This window comes from Artibeus jamaicensis, unplaced genomic scaffold (genome assembly GCF_021234435.1).
Source record: "Artibeus jamaicensis isolate MK-2021 breed Jamaican fruit bat unplaced genomic scaffold, CSHL_Jam_final contig_464, whole genome shotgun sequence".
NCBI classification, from domain to species: domain Eukaryota; kingdom Metazoa; phylum Chordata; class Mammalia; order Chiroptera; family Phyllostomidae; genus Artibeus; species Artibeus jamaicensis.
In genome coordinates this window covers 15,111,880-15,126,243 of record NW_026521842.1, presented here as the reverse complement: position 1 = coordinate 15,126,243, position 14,364 = coordinate 15,111,880, and the positions used below count along the sequence as shown (strand labels likewise).

Here is a 14,364-nt window from a genome sequence, read left to right as displayed (position 1 = left end):
TCTTGTGGCACAGCCGTGACCCACTAATTGCAAAAGGCCTCAGGGTATTTCCTGCCTCCCTGAAGCCCTGGACTCTGTGAAAGGAGCAGGGCTGCAGAGGACTGGAGGAGAGCTCCCCAGGGGGTGGAAGAGAATATGGATTGGGCAGCCAGGACTTAACCTTGTGCCATGGAAAAAAGTCAGTCATAATGACACTATTTTAGACTGTTCACTGCAAAATCAAGCATGGAATTGGTACCTTCTATTTATTCGCCTAGCAACTTTAAAAAAAAATTTTAATGGAGAAATGTTACAAGATATAGAAAGTTATAGGGACTAATTTAATAAAACCATTAAACACACTACGGCTTTATCACAAATTGGTATTCTTCTCTACTTAGTTAAGATTTTTTTAAATAACAGAACACTCGGGACTAATCTAAGTTCTCTGTATATCCCTCACCGGTTTGATTTCCTTCCTCCCACAAAGGGTAACCCCTGTCCTGAATTTGAAATTTTTACATGTATTCATTCTTCCAGCAAATATGTACTGAGCATATTCTGCACCCTGGGCCCAAGGTTAGGAACTGGATGTACAGTGATGGACAAGACAGTGTCCTGGAGCCAACATCCTAGCGAGGAGCCTGACGAGAGCAGATAAACAAGTGTGGTTTTGGTCTTTGTGTAAATGGCATCAAATGTTGCATATCCTTCTTTAACTTGGTTCTTTTTCATTCAACATTTATCCATGTTTATGTTTATTGTTGTTTTAACAGCTGTATAGTATTCCACCAGTTCGCCCCTGCTTATGTATTTATTTGTTTGTACATTCTGCTGTTACTAGACGTAGGTTGTTTCCAGTTTTTTGTAGTTACAAGCAGTGCTGACAGAAACATCCGTTTTCAGGTCTCCTTGTGCACGTGTGTGCAGTTGTCTCCTAGGGCACACATTCAGAGCTGGACTGCTCTGCACACCTATTATACCAGTTTACACTACCGCCAGCAGTGAACAAGTGACCAAGGCATTCTTTGCCCTCTCTAAATCGCCTGTGTTTGTGTTTTATGTCTGTCCCTTCCTTAATGGGCTGTGTTCCGTTAGCGTCATTGTCTGGATTCTAATTCTAGGTTGGGCCACGGAGCACACTTTTGAGGACAGAGTGTCTCTGTAACCACCTGACCTACTTTGGCAGTGACTTCTTCATTGTGCCCCGGACAGTGAATGTTGAGGACACGATCAAGCTACTCCTGCGTGTGACCAACAACCCCATTGGGGTGTCACTGCTGGCCAGCCTCTTGGGATTCTATGTGCTCCTATTCGTGTGGACTTGGAGACAGGATCAAGCAGATATGCAGAAGGTGATGAGTCTGATTCCAAAAGTTTTGCCAGTGTCTTGAGTATGTGAAACAAGATGGGGAAAAAAATTCCTTGTTTAAAAGAAGCAGGTCACATTGTTCTAGGTAGTATAGAAATTCAGGTGCTTTTCTTAAATTTCTCTTTATATCTACTCTCTCAAGACCTAGGAACTAAACTCTCTATCTCCTTTTTTTCTTTTCTCCTATCTAGGAATAGGCCAAAAGAAAACATCTAGAGAATTTAACTATAATCAAATGCAAGTTTATATCACTGTATACATTGGACATAAAAGTTATGTGTGAATTAAATATTAATTTAATGTAATTGCAATGTATTAAAAGCCTGTAAGAAATCTTTTTTTAAAACAACAAAAAATATTTTGATGACTGCCTGTTCTTAATTTCTGTTCTATTTCTCTCAGTTCTTGTGTTTTCTTAAACTTGGAAATTGTAGACTACATAACATGTTCAATTTCTTTGTTCCTGTGGGTATAGGATTTCCAGTTTTAGTGACTAAAAAACAGGACAATTGGGGAGGGTAGGTGAAGGTGGAAGAGAGTATGGGGGGATAAATGGTCATGGAAAAAATAAATGAATAAGTAAGGCAGGACATACAATTAAATTTTAATTTCAAATAAATAGTGAATGCATTTTAGGGATAACTATGCTCCTAAATTATTCAGTTTGTCTGAAATTCAAGTTTAACTGGACGTTTCATGTGTTATTTATCTGGGTGAGAGGGAGGTGGGAAGAGTCAGAGGCCCAAGACCTGACTGGTTCTATGACTGTTTCATTTTAGGGGCATAAACCCTGGGCTGCCAGCCCTCATCCCCACTTTTACCACTTAACCAAGGTCTGCCACTCTGTTTGCCACTGACCCACACCTCACCTCTGCTTTCCGTACAGCGGCCCAGTTTGCAGCAATGTAACCTCCTGTGGGTGCATTGCTGCAAAAAGAAACCCTCCTGTTTCTTAGCTGGAGGAAGCAGCCCCACTGAATAAGGAAAGGTCGGCCAATGTTCTTGGTTCTCTTCCTGCAGGTAAAGGTCACTGTCTTGGCTGATAATGACCCCAGCTCTCAGTTTCACTATCTTGTCCAGGTCTCCACTGGGTATAGAAGAAGGGCCTCTACAACCGCTAAGGTAAAGAAATAAAAGTCCTTCATTCATTGCTCTGTGTCTTCTGCCATGCGAGATGCACCCTGATGTGGTGATATCCGGTGTCCCATAGCACTTACAGGGCATCTCAGAGGGATGTCGCCTTGTTCTAAACTCTACATCTGAAGATCCCTCTGTACTTTTCCAAGATCCCAGAGACTCCATCTCAGTACAGTTTCTCTGTCTTCCTCTTTCTCCTTAGGGGTACGCCCACAGAACCACATAATCATGTTAGAACTTGCCGTGTTTTATCTTTCCACGTTACGTCCTAGGTGGTTATCACCCTTTATGGATCGGAGGGACGGAGCGAGCCCCATCACCTGTGTGACTCCCAGAAGGCAGTTTTTGAACGAGGGGCACTGGACGTCTTCCTCCTGAGCACTCCGTCCCCTCTAGGGGACTTGCACGGCCTTCGGCTGTGGCACGACAATTCGGGCGTTAGCCCTTCTTGGTAAGTACCTGAGTCACGCTGGCTTGTTCTTTTCTGTGGATTTAGCATTCTGGGGCAAGTCGACTGTGTCATCCCAGTAAGTAACAATAATACTTTGAGCCAGATAGTAACAAATTAGATTTAAATTTCAAAGCTATCTGTGAAGAAGAAACCCAGGGAATCAATATGGAAAGTTAACAATATGATTTTTTGTGGGTGGCAGAATGGTAGATGTTTTATTTTTCTTTTGTTTTCATTAAATGTTGTCATGTTGTAAATAACAATAATAAAGAAATACTACACCCCCAAAAAAGAAATATTGCCCCAAAGTACCACAGATTAAAAGCATCTCTAAATATGAATAAACGTATTTAAAGGGTAAATTTAACAACTATATCCTGAGTACTGTACCTAGGGGCAATATCAACAGCCGAAGGAGAGAGGATGGGGAATGTGCCTCAGGAGTCAGAGAAAGGTTCGGCGTTGAGGGCGTGACTCTGACTCTGCTGCATCCACATGACTCTGCCTCTTCCTTTGGCAGCACTCTGGGAATTAGGAGAGGTGGGTGGAGAAAGTTAGATGATAAAATGTATTAAGGATGAAGGTTATTGGCTTGTTGGAGTTGGGAAAAAAGAAGAGAATGAAGGCAAAGATCCAAGGCTCAGGTGCTCAGAGGAGTCAGAGGCTGAGTATGGCCCACTCTGAAAAGAGCACACAGCCTGCCTAAAATGAGGCTCCTGCTCGGCCACACACACCAGCCACTAGGCCAGGAGAGCCCAACAGTTGGCTCGCTGCCTCCATTCTGATCAGGTATCTACAAAAGTTTGTACAGTATTGTTCCAGTTTCATCTATAAAGGTGAGTAATATGTAATAAACACTTGAAAAGATGTTCAGCTTCATTAGTCATCAGGAAATGCAAGTTAAAACCAGTGAGATAGCGCTCAACAGCCACCAGCATGTTTGAAAAGTCTGGCAAAACCGAGTTTGGGTGCCGATGGGGGGCAGGGAGAGTCCACACGGCACCGCTCGGCGGGTAATTGGTGCGGCCACGTTGGAGGGAAGTTTGTCAGCTTCTTGTACAGTTAAACATACATTTACCACATGGCCCGGACATTTCACTCCTAGGAATTCACCCAGATAAATGAAAAACTGCCCATTCAAGCCTTATGCCCATATATGTTCATAGCACTTTTATTGTTAGTAACCAAAAACTGAAAACAACACAAATGTCCATGAGGCGAATAAACAAATGTTAGCATATTCATTCATTGGAATACTACCCACTGACAAAAGGAACAATCTGCCAACACACACACAACCTGGTGAATTCCCAAAAATGTGCTGAGCGGACGCCAGCCCCGGAATACAGTGTGTGAGTCCGCATATGTGAAAGCCTTTAAAAAGGCAAACTCCTCTACAGAGACCGGAGCAGATCTGTAGTCACCTGGGGTGGGGGTGGGAGCTCTTATTTTCTAAGATAGAGGCAAACGGGAAGCTTTTAGAGGTGGCAGAGCACTGTCACGTGTGGAACCAGGAAACTGGAAGAACACGTGCGCACACTAGGCTATTCATAGGTCATAGACGTCTGCGTTCTGGTGTTTGGTACGTGAACCCCCTCAGGTGAGGAAGGGGAAAATGGGACCAGCTGTCATTGCTTTCTGTACTCCTTGCCTTGCAATGAAACAGAATCCATTTATTTGGACATTTACTGACAGTGCCAACTTATGTTTTTTACATTATTTCATCCATTTTTTATTTAGGTATAATTGACATACAGCATATTAGTTTCAGGTATATAACATAATGATTCAATATTTGTATATTTTGCAAAATGATCACAATAAGTCTAGTTAACATCTGATACCATACATAGTTACAGAATTTTTTTGTGTGCTGAGAAATATTAAGATCTACTCTCTTAATAACTTTTAAATACGCAGTACAGTATTATTAACTATAGTGCCATGCCGTACTCTATATCCTCACAAGTTACTTGTTTCATCACTGGGAGTTTCTGCCTGTTGGCCCTGTTCACCCATTTCCCCAGCCCACTGCTGCTCCCAGCCACCCCTGCCTCAGGCAGTTGCCAGTCTGTTCTCTGTGCCTATGAGCTTGGTTTTTTGTGCGTTTTTTTAGGATTCCACATACACGTGAAATCATACAGTATTTGGCTTTCTCTTTCTGACTCATTAAGCTTATCAGTGCCCTCAGGGTCCATCCATGCTGTCACAAAGTGACAGTTTCATTCTTTTTTATGGCCGAATAATTACTGTGTGTGTGTGTATACACACCATGTTTTTTAACCCATTTTTCCATCAGTGGACATTTAGGTTGTTTCCATAAGGTTACCCCTTACTGCAACATGATTATGTTCATTTTACTATAGGTATGTAAACCAGGTGATTGTCAGTGATGTGGCAAGTAACAGGAAATGGCACTTCCTGTGCAATTGCTGGCTGGCCATTGACCTTGGAGACTGTGAGCGTGACCGGGTCTTCATACCAGCCTCAAAGAAGGAGCTCTTCGCCTTTAGGTATTGTTGGGAAGTGATGGTGTTTTACAAGTCTCCGGGGCTCTGTCTTTATTTTTATTCTTTCCTTCAGACTGTATAATTGATTTTTATCCTAAAAGATTTTATTTATTTTTAGAGAGGGGGGAAGGGAGGAGGAAAGAGAGGGAGAAAAACATCACTGTGAGAGAGAAACATCGACGATCAGCTGTCTCCCACACATGCCCTGGCCAGGAATTGAACTGGTGACTTTTTGCTTTGCCAGACAGTGCCCAACCGACAGCGGCCGGCATAGGTCAGGGCCAGACCTTGTAATTTAAACTGACCCGTCTAAGGTTTGCTGAATCTTTCTTCTCCCGTTTATGTTGTTGAACCTTTCTAGTGAATCTTTCATTTCACCTAGTGCATTTTTCAACTGCAGACTTACTACTTGGACCCTATTTTTAAAAAAATAATTTATGTATCTTTTTTTATCTATTTGACAAGATATCATTCTCATTTACTTTTTCTTGGTTCTTTAGACATGGTTTTCTTCAGTTCTTTGAACACATGTAAAATAGCTGATCTGAAGTCTTTGGCTAGTAAACCCAGCATCCTGGCTTCCATACGGACAATCTTGGGGGGGAGGGACACTCTAGCTTTACAATCTGAAAATGTAAGTAAATTTGCTCCAAAGGGAGACACTGTCTCTATCTTCCCAGTGCTGTCAGCTTACACCAAGATCCTCTAAAAGACAATCTCGGTGCAAATGTCTGAGGGGAGCCTTGGTGCGGAGCGTGCATGGGGCCTGCCTTCCAACATGGCCCTTGTATCCAGTCTCTGTCAGTCTAGCTGTTATTTCTGTAAGTGCACCGCCCCTTCTCTTTTTAATATTTTACCTTCTCCCTTAATGTTCCAAATTTTACCATAATTCTTTTTACTGTAGATTTATTTTTTAGCTTGTTTTGTACTCAGAAGTTACTTTTTAAAAATGTTTTTACTGTGGTAGTTTACGTAACATACAGTGTAATTATACAAAACAGTGTCTTTGATTCTGAAAAATTCTCAGACGTCACTTATGAAAATATTGCTCAGTGACATTCCTTATGGTACCTAGAGCCTCAACCTGTCCTTTGCGTCTTTAAACTACTCCTGAGCACTTACTTTTTCTTATCTCTCTGGCGTCTTCTGGCTCAATTCTTTATGAGTACATTTCAGTTCACCAATTTTCCCTTTAACAATATTAAAATATCCTAAATTTTCTGTTTTGATGACCATATTTACAGTTTTAAGATTTCTAATTTTTTTAGTTGCGTTTTTTCATAATTTTGTATTCTCCTTAAGTGAATATTATTTTTTTACTTATATCTTTGGACAACCTAAAAAGAAATACTTATTTTAAAGTCTATCAGACTATCCCATAAAACTGATTTCTCCTGGGCTGAATTATTGATTGTGTTGGATGCCTTTTTCTTCGTTAGATTTGTTTATGTGATGAGGAACTTTGAGTTGTATATTCAGTTTCAGTAGTATTATTGTTAAATCTTAATCTCTATTTCCATACTCATCTCTGACTAGCAGGGTTTTTTTTAAGATTCTGTTTATTTATCGTGTAATGTGAAAGCATCTTCACAGAGGTGCTCAGTACGGAGGAGTCGCTGCGATGCTGCTTGTTGCCAGGCAAACCGCACCCTAGTCCCGGGCACTTTCAGAATGAAATCTCATGTCTTTCCTCTTCTAATTTATCTGTGTAGACACCTGTTTTCCTCCACGATTGTAGAGAAGTTCACCCAGGATTATCTGTGGCTCTCGATTGCGACTCGACATCCCTGGGACCAGTTTACGAGAGTCCAGCGGCTCACTTGCTGCACGACCCTTCTGCTCTGCAACATGGTCATCAACGTGATGTTCTGGAAGGTGAACAGCCCCGCTGCCCAGAGAGATGAGCAAGGTGTGGATGAGCCCTCTGTGTTGTTTGTGGCCTGTGATCCTTTCACTGTGTCCCACTCGCCTTACTTTCAGGTTAGAAACGGAATCCTGATGTGCCTTCATTTTTTCCTTTGCTGCCTTAACATTAGAATACTCTAGCAAACTTGTTCATTGTCCTCATTCATTAACAAGTGAAGCAGCCTTAGGAACACATCAGGACCTTTACTGCCACGATAACTTTCTGTCATTAGATAATCATAGTTAGATTGCTAAATGAATACTTAAACCTGGAGGAGGAGCTTTACAGATGAGTTCTGTTGTTGAGAAGGGTGATGTAACGCTTTTCTTTCAGTGGGTCCGTTTGCTGTGACCTGGTCCGAACTGCTTATCAGCATCCAAACTGCTGTCATCCTTTTCCCAATCAACCTTGTAGTTGGGCGGCTCTTCCCACTGATTCAACCACAGGAACCTCTGCCTCTTTTTCCACCCGTCCAGCCCTCCTGCCTCTCAGATGCTTCTTTTGAGCCCCTCTCTGTCTCAGAGGTAGTTGAGGTAAGCCCGACATGAAATTTCACAGATGAACTCCCTGCCTCCCTGCCGTGTGTCATAGAACAGACCAGAGAAGCGGGCCTGCTGGAAGGCTGCCCGGTCTCATTAACCCTGCTGGCTGTTCCCTACTTCCTGTCCCCTGATCTGTGACCCATCATTGCCTCTGCTTGTGTTCTGAGGATTAGTGTGAGTGCAGAATGCACTTCTCTAGAGTTGTTTTAGCTTTTGATGTTTGATCGGGCCGTTCCTTCTTTCATTCTGCATTCTCTCATAACACTAGTTTTGAAACTACTGGGAGGTGACTTCTTCTTTAAAAAGTAGAGACAAAATGAAAAATTGAGGTTCCTCACACTAAGAATATGCTCCCCTGAATAAAGATACAACCTATTGCCATCTATTATTGCTACCATTCCTGGGTTCATTTTAAACAGACTGACTTCTCATTTTGGCTTTACATGCAGGAATTAAAGGAAACCGTGGGATTTTTGCTCAGGAGAAATACGCAGCTTCTCTTAGAGTGTGAACAATCTTCATGGAGTTCTTACAACGTGAACGAGCTGGTTGCACTTTTATCCAACCTCGTTTGTTCTCACTTAGAGGGTCAGGGCTGTCACCAGTCAGCAGGAGGACCCTCCTGGGCAGACAGTAAGTTCCGGGGGTTTGAGTAACTAATCTTTCCTCTGCCTCCCACTCCCTTCCACGTCTCTTTCTTACTCGTTGTCTTTTGGAATAACCAACAGGCAGGATACAACCTTCTGCTTATTTTAATTTCCTTGAGCTTTTAATAGAGAACTGATACTTTGATACCTTTGATAGCTTTTGAAACAATATATCTGTTGAAACAAGCAAAGGATTAATGAAAAGCTCATAGCCCTGGCTGGAGTGGCTCAGTGGGTTGAACTCCAGCCTGTGAACTTAAAGGTCACAGGTTTGATTCCTGGTCAGGGCACATGCCTGGGTTGCAGGCCAGGTCCTTAGGTGGGGGCGGGGGGGGGGGTGGTGGTATGAGAGGCAACCGATCAATATTTCTCACGTCAGTGTTTCTCTCCCTTTTCTTTCTGTCTTCTCTCCCCTCTCTCTAAAAAAAGAAATAAATAAAATCTTTTTTAAAAGGAAAGAAAAACCCACAAAAATGTTTTCTGTGTGAGACCCCCATATGTCATTTGCTTTGTTGGAGAATGTTAAAATTTGTCATCTTTTTCTTCTATGAAATGGTGAGATTATGCAGTTTTTGGATTCTCAGATACAGTTTAGGCTTCCTGGGCACTTACCTACTATAGGTCACATGTGACTACAGTTCTGGTGAAAATGCTCAATCAGATTTCAAAAATCTCTAGATCAGCATGGAATTATACAAGATGTTGGAGATTTACCAGTGTGCCCAGAGAAGACAAGAATATTGTGCATGTTGGGTCCAATCTCCACCGACTGAGAAATTTAAAATCACAATTAATGAATTACTTATCTCTACCAGGTATCACTGTTATAGAAATCTCCCACTTATTAATAAATGTCACCTGGAATACATTTGCAGAGGTTCCTGAGAATCACTATCATTTCTGCTGCTACCTGCTCAGAGTCCTGCAGAGGCTGCAGTCTCACTTCAGTGCGTTGGGTCCCACCCAGGCTGACCAGCCTTGTGACTTCCCAGATGCATCCAGCCACCTGCAGACACTTCAGGAACTCTTAGAAACACGTACTCTTCCCACAGAGCAAGGGCCGTCCAGGTAATGCACCACACCTGGCCTCCTTCACGCCCTCCCTCCCCTGCCACACCTCTCTCAGCTGTTGGTTATGAGATTATTCGACTTGTGTTCTTCAGGGAGGCAACCAGTTTCCCCATCCTGAGCCCAGAAGAAGGGAAGAAGTCCACCTCTAATGGTCTCCCTAAGTGGTTGACTTATGTCTGCTGGCTCCTTCTGGGGGTCACTAGCTTGGCCGCAGCCTTTTTCACAGCACTTTATAGCCTGAAACTAAATAAAGAGCAAGCCACCAGCTGGGTTATTTCAATGATTTTATCAGTGCTTCAGAACGTCTTCATCATCCAGCCAGCCAAGGTACGTGAGCAGCGGGCCCCACCAGTGTGCGAGGAATGCACAAAATTGGGGGGAGCTTGGGGAACTGAAGTCCATGGGTATTGATCCAAGGTGCCTAATGGTTCCGACAATTTGACCAAAAAAAGAATGCTCCCCTCAAAAGAAATAGGAAGGGTGAAATTTGTAGGGAATATGAGTGAAGTGGTCCCAGAAAAACTAACAGAACTGATAGACTAGTGGAAGCACAGCAGACAAAGATTGGGTAGTTAAGGGAAACAAGTGAAAAAAAAAACACCAAAACTGAGAACAAACTACTTTGGAAAAAAAGCAACATGCAACTTACTTTTTAAAAACTTGTAATTAAAGAAAATGCCATACCCTCACAAAAGTGTGTAGAGAATAGGAGAGTAAATCCTAAAGTTGTATTACCTAGTTTCAGCAATTACCAATTTATGGCCAATCTTGTTTCATCTGTTTTAAGGAAAAACACCCGACTTCACATTTTATTCATAAATATTGGTATATTTCTAAAATATAATGACATTTTGTTAAGCATAAATATAAAACCATTATCACATCTAAATAAATTAGCAACAATTTAATATCCACACAATAATACAAATGTACTTAACACCACTAAACTATACATTTTTTAAAAGTTCAGATGGCAAGTTATTTGTTATATGTATTTTAGCAAGATTTTTAAAAATCCAATGTTCATATCGTTTTAGTTGCCTCATAAATGTTTATTTTACAGTTGTTTTGTTCAAATCAGATCCAAATAAGGCCCACATGTTACAGTTGGTTGCTCTGTCTCTTAAGAATTGTTAATACTTAATCTACCCGCCCCTTGTCCTTTTCTCTCTTTCTCTCACTCTCTATTCTTGCTATTTTTCTCCCTTTGTAGTTGTTGAAAAAACCTAGTTGTCTGTCTGTAGAGTTTCCAATATTTTGGATTTCCAGGGCAGAACTGCCTCTGCTTTAAGAACTGCAAAAGATGGGCCTGAGCTCCTCCGAGCAAACCTGGGGAGCTTTAAAAACCCTACTTGCCCAGGCCTCACTCCAGACCAATTAAACCGTAATTTCTAGAGCTGGGCTTCAGGGCCCAACCTGGTACAGCTTCCCACGCGACTCCAATGCACAGCTGCATGTGAGACCCACTGGTGACAGAAGAGGGACCGAGACAAGGAGTAGGTGGATCTTAATTTTTAAAAAACTGCTGGGGGAGACTGACCAAAAACCAGCAGGAACTCTTAGATTCAATTACAGCAGACTGTAGAATGATGTTGTTTTGTTCAGTGTCGTTTTGTCACAATGTGGGCGAGGGGGAAAACTGCTTCATGTCTGGGGCCGTCTGTGGGAGTTTGCCCAGTGTCCCCACGTCTGTGCGGGGATTTTCCGGGGACTCCGGTTTCCTTCACATCCAAAAATGTGCACGTCGCCCCAGTCTGAGTGTGGCGTGGGAGCATAAGTGCCCTGCGATGGGAGGGTGTCCAGTCCAGGGTGGGTCCCACGGGTCCCACAGGTCCCCCCACACACTTGGAACTGCTGGGAGACACTTCAGCACTGCCCCTGAACTGGAACAAGAATTTTCTTACTTGTTTTTGTTAATCACTCTTGAATGTATATAGAGCTCATTTATTTCAGTGTTTAATTTTAGAAGTATTTGGGGGGTCTTTACTTAGAAGCCTCGTGATGCTTTTGTGACCAGAAATGTTTTGTGCCATAGGAAAGAACTTAACTCCTGTGTCTATCAGTTAGCGTGTGACAAAACAAAATTTGGTTTTTTTTAGGTAGTCTCGCTTCAAGTCACAGTTTCTGAGAATCTAAGGATGATGTTAAGTGAGAGAGTGCCATACATATCAGACACTAAGGCTTTCAGGAAATGAAAAGTGTGGTTTAGAAGTTCGAAAGTTCAGAGGTTGAATTGAAAAAGGGGTCACTGTTGATGACCAGGAAGGTCAAATAAACGAAAATAATAGCAAACAAACCATATATAAAAAAATACTGAATTTATAAAGTGACAGAGACCGAGGCAGTGGATCCAGGGTGACTGGCGTGCCGTGGATAGGAGTGGTAATAACTAAACAATTGAAATAATTTCCACAGTTACAAAGAAACATTGAATCTACCTCTTGAAAGGCTTTAACTAGGTCCAGGCATAATTAATTTAGAAAGACGCGCTGAAATGGAGGCAGGTCTGCGACGGCTTTGACTCGACTCCTGGCAGCTCCCAGGTGATGCTGGTGCCGCTTGTCCACGGGTCACACTTTGGGTAGCAGCATCCTGAATAATAACTCTAGTTCCTTTGAAGACTCAGTGCCATAAAAAATACTAATATGGAGGACTATTCTAGATCTTTTGAATAAACAAGACATTTTTAATATGGACAGACTATTCTACTTGAAAGTAATCAATAATTTCCTTATGTGTGATAATGGTATAAGAATGTCCTGATTTTTAGGTGATACGTGTTTGAATGCAGCCAGTCCTGCATTGTTTCAATGTACATGAATTTCAGTTACCAGGGTTTAGTGACATAACAGTTTCCCAGCAGTAAAGTTCCATCCTCAGTTACCAGGGTATGTGAACAGTGAGTGCATGACGTACAAAGTGCTGCTAGTTTTTCAGTGGAGAGTTGGGCTGGACCCACGGCTCAGTGTCCTTTCTACCACTTCCCACCCTAGTCTAGCCCACTGAAGGGTGACTTTAAGTCTTCAGGGCAGACATGCCCCAAATTGCTGCCTCAAATCCATGAAACTCTAAAAGTAGAAGCAGAAAAGATCTCACACCCTCCTCTAGACCTCAGGCCTGGCCCACTTTGCCCAGCCCTGGGAAACCCAGGCAGAGCAGAACGGACTCACCTGCAGGCAGGCCAGCCTGGGGAGGGTGGGAGGGAGTCACCTGCACAGATTCTTCCCAGTGACATGGGGGGGGGCGGTATTATGGCCCTTGCCCTTTACTCTCCTGAGGACTGGAGCACTTTCCTTCCTGGAAATTTAAGGAGTGGGGAATACTTAATGTTCATACTCAATTCTAAGATTCCATGACTTCTTTAGCAAAACTGAGATTTCATACTTGAAACTTTTAAAAGTGTGGTTCCTCCAGTTGAGCTCATCACTGGTTGTGCAAAGACAGGTGTTTCTGAACAACTTCTGCAAACCATCACAAAGCATTGAATAGTTGAAGCTTTCCTAACCAAGCAGATTAAGGACTATGGGCAAAAATACAAATACTAGCTTTATCCGGACACTGGGGATACTTCGGGTCCCCATGATTATGCAAAAATAATTATGAAATTACTTAATTCTCAGTTTTCCAAAGATATGGCCAAATAATTGAAATTTAGTAATACTTTCACCTTTACACAGTGGCGTCAACTTTCTTGGCTCCTGTGAGACGTGCTCATTGGTTTCTCCTGTGATTTTCCTGTCCAGGTGATCTTCCTCTCAGTGCTCCTGTCGCTGATTTGGAACAGGATGCCCTGCCTTAACAAGGAGAAGGAGCAGCAAACGAAGAGGATCTTGGCACTCTCAGGTAGCTCTAGCTTCTAATATCTAAGTGCAGACTATATCAGAACAGGTGGGATTCTAGCCTCCTCACTCAGACCAATTCATCCTTTGGAGAATCGTGTCCAATCAGCTAGTTGCTCCTCCAGCCCGGCCCAAGGCCACCCACCCCGCAGCAGGAATGCCTCGCTAGATGAGGTCACCCGCTCAGCAAATCCCAGACCTCCTCCACCTCTTCCTCACACCTGAGCCCCATGTGCTCACCACCTGCCTCTGAACACGTTTCAAATGAAAGATGCCCCAAACAAGTGTTTGCCTGCTCAACAAGGCCACTTCTTTACTGTATTTTCTCATCTCAGTTAAGAGCATCACCATTCTCTAGAAATGTCAGAGTGATCCTGAATTCCTCTCTGATGCCTCAGTCAGTCACTGCGCCAAGGGGCGTCTACCCTGTAGCCGACTGGAGCTGCTCACGCCTTGCGAGTGAGCCTTATCGGTGCAGTGGTGGGCAGGAGACAACTCGCAGGCGGACTAACACAGCACTGTGGTCACGCAAAACAGTGCATGCCTCCTCCGGGGGGTTTTGTGATGGAGAAATGCGTGGAAATGACAAGTGCCAGAACACAGGAGAGGACTTACCTCTCTGAAGCAAAGGAACAATGCCATCACAGAGGTGCACACGAGACCTTATGTTGACCGTCACTGATTTCTTAGGGTGGAGGATTCCCCATTTCTTCAGAAGTTAAATTAATAAACTAACTAAAAACTGCATTTACAGTCCTCATTTCATTTCTCCGCGCTCTTTAATTGCTGTTCCCTCTGCCTAAAATGACTTATTTTTTTCTTGTCCTCATCCTTATCCATCTGAAGAGTTCTAACTAATATTTCAAAACATATCAAAGGTCGCTTCCTCTGTGACACCTTCACAATTCCC

General features: G+C 42.8%; 1 protein-coding gene across 1 annotated transcript in view; it reads left to right on the top strand.

The window, feature by feature from the left end:
- Positions 1 to 14,364, top strand: part of PKD1L3 (polycystin 1 like 3, transient receptor potential channel interacting) — a 52,339-nt gene that overhangs the window by 9,657 nt on the left and 28,318 nt on the right. Inside the window, exons 8-17 of the mRNA XM_053666605.1 lie at positions 1,104 to 1,334; positions 2,372 to 2,473; positions 2,761 to 2,939; positions 5,306 to 5,452; positions 7,162 to 7,358; positions 7,689 to 7,888; positions 8,347 to 8,530; positions 9,420 to 9,612; positions 9,708 to 9,942; positions 13,359 to 13,458. Of these exons, the coding sequence (XP_053522580.1) occupies positions 1,104 to 1,334; positions 2,372 to 2,473; positions 2,761 to 2,939; positions 5,306 to 5,452; positions 7,162 to 7,358; positions 7,689 to 7,888; positions 8,347 to 8,530; positions 9,420 to 9,612; positions 9,708 to 9,942; positions 13,359 to 13,458 (1,768 nt within the window). The remainder of the gene's footprint in view (positions 1 to 1,103; positions 1,335 to 2,371; positions 2,474 to 2,760; positions 2,940 to 5,305; positions 5,453 to 7,161; positions 7,359 to 7,688; positions 7,889 to 8,346; positions 8,531 to 9,419; positions 9,613 to 9,707; positions 9,943 to 13,358; positions 13,459 to 14,364) is intronic.